Below are 5,972 nucleotides of genomic sequence, written 5' to 3' on the forward strand. Positions count from 1 at the left end.
TCAACATACCAACAAAGAGAGCATATTAGGGAGAGACGAATTACCTCCTCCAAATACGAGATAATGAAAGACCCAAGGAGATGTAAACTAGCAGACTGGCTCAAAGTTACTCCCACTTTCCGTTCTTAAAACCATTAGTGAATGCAACAACTGATCAAGGAAGTGAACAGAGATAACGGTTCTGTTATGTGTTTGTTATTTGCATATGTATCTTACTATAATTTTCTTCTGTAATTAGTGCTTGCTGCTTGATATGTTTTTAACTATTGTATATACATAATTATTTTATATATATCATATATTATATTATATAATATATACATATTACATTTATATATATATATTATATAATTATTAATAACTAATATAATATATATATATCTATATATATATAATATAGATATATATATATATATATATATCATATATATATATATATGTTGTTGATCAAGATCTGAGAGACAAACAATTTTCAGAGGACGATGTGTTCGACCGATTCAGGTGGAGGAAAGCTGCCAGAAACATCGGAAAAGATGCACATATGCATTAAGCTACAAATGTCCTTTAATATCCAATTCGCTCTAACTCAGAATTAATATATCTTCATATATGTTAACCGAAGGGAATATTTTTAGTTGACGATAATTTCTTGTTGGCCGAGTCGTTAACCTCACTGAGGTCCTGATTTCTCTCTGTCTGCTGGTTCGAATCCATGAGAGGACGAAATTATTATCAACTGAAAAAATCTCCCCTTCGGTTAACATATATGATAATACAATAATTCCGAGGTAGAGCGAATTGGATATTAAAGGACATTTGTGGCTTAATGCATGAATATGAATCACAGTGATGTGATAATATATATATATATTATATATATATATATATATATATATATATATATATATATAAATAAAGATAAATGCCACGAAGGAAAAATAAACGAAGGAGGCCTGCAAGATCTTTTGACTTTAAAAGTCCTTTACTGAGCAGATACTGACATAAATACGAGAAAAGACAATACAAGAAGGTTCGTATAACTGACAGATAGGGATCATACGAACCTTCTTGTATTGTCTTTTCTCATATTTATGTCAGTATCTGCTCAGTAAAGGACTTTTAAAGTCGAAAGATCTTGCAGACCTCCTTCGTTTATTTTTCCTTCGTGGCATTTATCTTTATTTGGATGGATTTTATCACGTTCCTAACTTTCGTGATTCAGTTATACATATATATATATATAATATTATATAGTAAAACTATAATATTTATATATAAATATAGCATATTATTATATATATATATCATATATATACTATACTATTTAAATTACAAGTGAGAGTATGCATCTTTTGATATGAATACACAAAGACACGTATGATGATACTTCTCTAAATAGATCAAAACTTGATTATGCGCAAAAGCAGGGACAAAGAGCGGCCGAGATTCCTGAAGACCTGAGTATCTCTGAGAGGGTGAGAGGCGCACGGTAACACAATACAGAAGGAGCCACTTACAAGCTTGCCATCACTTGGTTTCTCGCCATAACAACGTCCAAGTTAAAAAACAGCAATGTTTTTAACCCCTTTCTTGAAGCGACGTTGTGAAGTTTTGCGCCCCCACGGATACACGACAAAAGGGGGCCGTTTCTTGTGATGCACTGGGGTTTGGGAGAAGGGGTTGGGGGGTCTATGGAGGATATAAGGTGTCTTGGGGGATAAGCGGAAGTTGCCAGGGGAGGGAGGCTGGTGAATAAATGTCGGGGTACTGGCATAGAAGCACGATTCCCTTTTGGAGGGCATTACGCTTATAACACAGACATCCCCTCCCAAACGTCTCGTTTTTGGCTTGGACCCAGTTCCTTCGTATCGTCGCCGAAATCCTTGTAAGGAAGGCAGGGGCGTTGCCCCTCCCTTCTGCACTGCAGTAAGTCCACTGAATCTATAATATTTCCCAGTTATCTACATATTCATTTTCGCAGACTGCACGAAAGTCTGAGCACCCGGCATTTTGCAAAAGTCATTTAAGGTAAATATCTATCAAAGGAAACCCATTTTTATCCATAAAAGAAATTTGGCGAGGAGACGCGGCCCACTGTTTTCCAAGGGTGAGGGGAGGTATGGCCTTACCTGTATATATAAAGTGGGTGGTGACGCTTCATAATACTAGTTCGTCATAAGAATCAACATTAGACCAGTGCTCCCTCTCCGTGTAAGTCGCTTACTTTGAGGTTTTTGAAAGGGCTTACTTTTATACATAGTACATACATACATACATGCATACATATATACATACATACGTATGTATGTATGTATATATATAGTATATATATGTATATATATACATATATATACACACATACATACATACTGCTTCTTCTCTAAACAGAATTGTGAAGTGCAAAATCATTAAACATAAATCAAGTGACGTTTTCAGTGCACATTACTGACAAATAATTCCCTTGAGCTATATTTTGTGAGAGATTTCAAGGCTAAAGAAATGAGTGTTTTAACAGGGCGATACGATATAAAATACTGTGGTCTGTGGTCTACTTAGGGATATCCAAATTTGTTATCAAAATCTGTTATCATACTATAATTTTGTGGACAAGTGAAACGTGGGAATACCGAAGTAAATCGATGTCTGGTGTATTAATAACAAACATAAGGAAATTGAGGATTATTCGTGGTTAAGACTGCGTTAATATGCAAATATCTGTTCCAGAGGCTGTGAAATTAACATTTAATTTAAAATATTGGTGCTTTACCATTTTCTCATTTTTAAAATTTTCAATTGAAAGAAATTATTTTTTATTATCTGTTAATAGAGAAAAAATTAATTCAGTTTACCTCATTGCAAAATATTTTAATCATATATTACTTTAATTCAGTTTATCTTATTGTAAAATATATTAATCATATCTTACTATGATAAGGATATATTATTGTAACAATTCATTACTCGCAATTACTACTCCTTTGCTATAATTTCTTCAAATAAACTCGCTAAAAATGATTAGGGGAAAACTAACTTTGACCTGTGGAGTCGTAAGGGACTTGGGACTCTTAAGAAGCTTCCGAAACCAAGATAAATCTCAGAGACCGATTTACTGAGGCAGGCACTACTTTACTAAAGCTCGTAAGATCTCCGCGAGAATTCGGTAAAGGATCTCCATTAGCGCTTATAGGTTTTCAGTGAGTTAAAATGACCGATCTACTATATTACGTTTTCTATTGAATGATGGCATTGTTCGCAGATGCTAGAATCTCATCAATTCTTTGGATCAGTCTATACTTCTTTTTCTCTCCTGGAAAATTTCTTAGAAATAAGGAATAAATGTTCAAGATTCCTTCCATTTACTTTTTCTAGTCGACGGACTGTTTCCCCACCTCTTTCTGTGGCTTCATTAGAACTGTATATCGATTTATAATCCAGTTCTGAAGATGCTGCCGAAGGGTGGGGATACAGTTCGTCGATTAGAGAAATAAAAAGTACATTTAAATAATCTCGAATAATATTTCCCTATTCCTGAGAACCTTGCATAATTATATAGTACATAAAGTGTACCTGCCACGATGACATGTAAAAGAAGATTTGTTAATATGAATCTTTTCGTGACAGATCTGAACTACAGCGCATAAATCGCAATGTGTGACGACGAGGAAGCAGCTGCTCTCGTGTGTGATAATGGCTCCGGTCTTTGCAAGGCTGGCTTTGCCGGGGACGATGCCCCTCGAGCCGTCTTTCCCTCCATAGTGGGTCGTCCCCGACACCAGGGCGTGATGGTCGGTATGGGTCAGAAGGATGCCTACGTCGGCGATGAGGCCCAGAGCAAGAGGGGCATCCTGACCCTGAAATACCCTATCGAACATGGCATCGTCACGAACTGGGACGACATGGAGAAGATCTGGCACCACACCTTCTACAACGAACTTAGAGTCGCTCCCGAGGAGTCTCCTACGCTGCTAACTGAGGCGCCCTTGAACCCCAAAGCGAATCGAGAGAAGATGACGCAGATTATGTTCGAGACTTTCAATATGCCTGCGATGTACGTAGCAATCCAGGCCGTCTTATCCCTCTATGCCTCAGGACGTACCACTGGCCTTGTCTGTGATTCTGGCGATGGTGTGACGCACATGGTTCCAGTATATGAGGGGTACGCGCTCCCTCATGCCATACTTCGACTAGACCTCGCTGGTCGTGACATCACAGCTTACCTGATGAAGATCATGACCGAGAGAGGCTACTCCTTCACCACCACCGCTGAGCGTGAGATCGTCCGTGACATCAAGGAGAAGCTCTGCTACATCGCCTTAGACTTCGAAAACGAGATGAATACAGCGGCTGCCTCCAGCTCTATCGACAAGTCTTACGAACTCCCAGATGGTCAGGTCATCACCATTGGAAACGAACGTTTCCGAGCTCCTGAGTCCCTCTTTCAGCCTTCCTTCTTGGGCATGGAATCCGCTGGAGTCCACGAGACTGTTTTCACCTCCATCATGAGGTGCGACATTGACATCAGAAAGGATCTGTTCGCCAACAATGTGCTGTCTGGTGGTACCACCATGTACCCTGGTATTGCCGACAGGATGCAGAAGGAAATCACTGCTTTGGCTCCTTCCACCATCAAGATCAAGATCATCGCTCCCCCTGAGAGGAAGTACTCCGTCTGGATCGGCGGTTCCATCTTAGCTTCTCTGTCCACCTTCCAGGCGATGTGGATCACCAAAGATGAATACGAAGAGTCTGGACCAGGCATAGTTCACCGAAAATGTTTCTAAACTTAGTGTCTCTTTAGTTTGTTTATGTTCATATTCTTTACATTTTGTTTGTTTTCTGATCGTAATAAAACATGGCATAGTCTCAAAGTTTTATTCTACCTTGACTGGAATAACGTCTTGAAGAGTTCTTTAGAAAAGCTAAGCCTTTTCAAATATTTTTCTATTAGTTTCCTGTCATATTACCAAACCAAACAGCATCTTATTGCAAAACTATTTAGCCGTTGAACGAAAGAAAAATGTGGCACGGGAGAACAATAATCTATTCTAAACATCTGCCAAATCTTGGTTGATATTTATCTATTTACCAACATTTTCTGTAATTCCTGCCATACCAGGTTGTTGATTAACACATTTATTGCTCTCGTGGAAATTATATAAGCAGATTTAAAACAACCACGGGGGAATCGTTATAAATATACTTTAACAATAATGAAAAAAATAGTATTTTTATATATAGATACTGAAGACAGGCAAGAAGAAAACATGACATAGAGGGTGGGGAGCGGGGTTGGGGGAAGAAAGTTTAGCTCTATAGAAGGCAATAAATTATCATCGTAAAAGATGGAAGGTTTTACGAGTCATGGGAAACGGTAGATGGAGGAGAATACCTAATATTTTTGATGAAATGTTAAAATCTAATGCTCTTTTGAAAACCTCCACGAACGAGCACCCAGAAATGTAACTCATCCCTATATATAGACTTCATACATATATAAAGGTATTAAGACAACTTCAGTTGACTGAACTATTTTTCAGTAAAAATGTTACCTGCCATGTTAATAATCTGTCCTTTTTTTTTGAACATCACGAGACTAATAACAATCTTAATTAGTGTCGTCAAAAGCAACAACTAACTTATATTCCATGTACGAGAGAGAGAGAGAGAGAGAGAGAGAGAGAGAGAGAGAGAGAGAGAGAGAGAGAGAGAGAGAGAGATATTCTTACATACGGTAGTAATGATTCACCAGGATTGCTTATGTATCTTGTCAGACAATGAATGAAGAAAGATGTCTTCAGATGATTAATCTCTTTAGACACTAAAGGGACTTTTCTTGGTCGATGACGTTTGTTGCCAAGATGTGAGTTAGATCTATAAACAGTCACGTAACTGGCTGTTTCGTGTACTTGATTAGAGCTACTATTAACCACTTAAATATTTCATGTTTCTGGCTGGTTTGCCCATCATTCAGT

General features: G+C 37.8%; 1 protein-coding gene across 2 annotated transcripts; it reads left to right on the forward strand.

Annotated features, from left to right (window-relative positions):
* Positions 1 to 1,769: 1,769 nt before the first annotated feature.
* On the forward strand, positions 1,770 to 4,862 carry LOC135201470 (actin-like). Of its 2 annotated transcripts, none has more exons than XM_064230447.1 (2): positions 1,770 to 1,926; positions 3,622 to 4,862. In XM_064230447.1, exon 2 carries the CDS (start codon positions 3,648 to 3,650, stop codon positions 4,779 to 4,781), a length of 1,134 nt encoding a protein of 377 aa, XP_064086517.1. In that variant the 5' UTR covers positions 1,770 to 1,926; positions 3,622 to 3,647; the 3' UTR covers positions 4,782 to 4,862. The 2 variants fall into 2 exon arrangements, with proteins under 2 accessions (XP_064086517.1, XP_064086516.1); XM_064230446.1 differs by lacking the exon at positions 1,770 to 1,926 and adding an exon at positions 2,056 to 2,211.
* The last annotated feature ends 1,110 nt before the right edge of the window (positions 4,863 to 5,972 follow it).

Source organism: Macrobrachium nipponense, chromosome 28, assembly GCF_015104395.2.
Source record: "Macrobrachium nipponense isolate FS-2020 chromosome 28, ASM1510439v2, whole genome shotgun sequence".
In the NCBI taxonomy this organism is placed as follows: domain Eukaryota; kingdom Metazoa; phylum Arthropoda; class Malacostraca; order Decapoda; family Palaemonidae; genus Macrobrachium; species Macrobrachium nipponense.

What these genes read in the sequence shown, in the direction of transcription:
- LOC135201470 (XM_064230447.1), top strand. Translation starts at nt 3,648, where the DNA reads ATGTGTGACGACGAGGAAGCAGCTGCTCTCGTGTGTGATAATGGCTCC.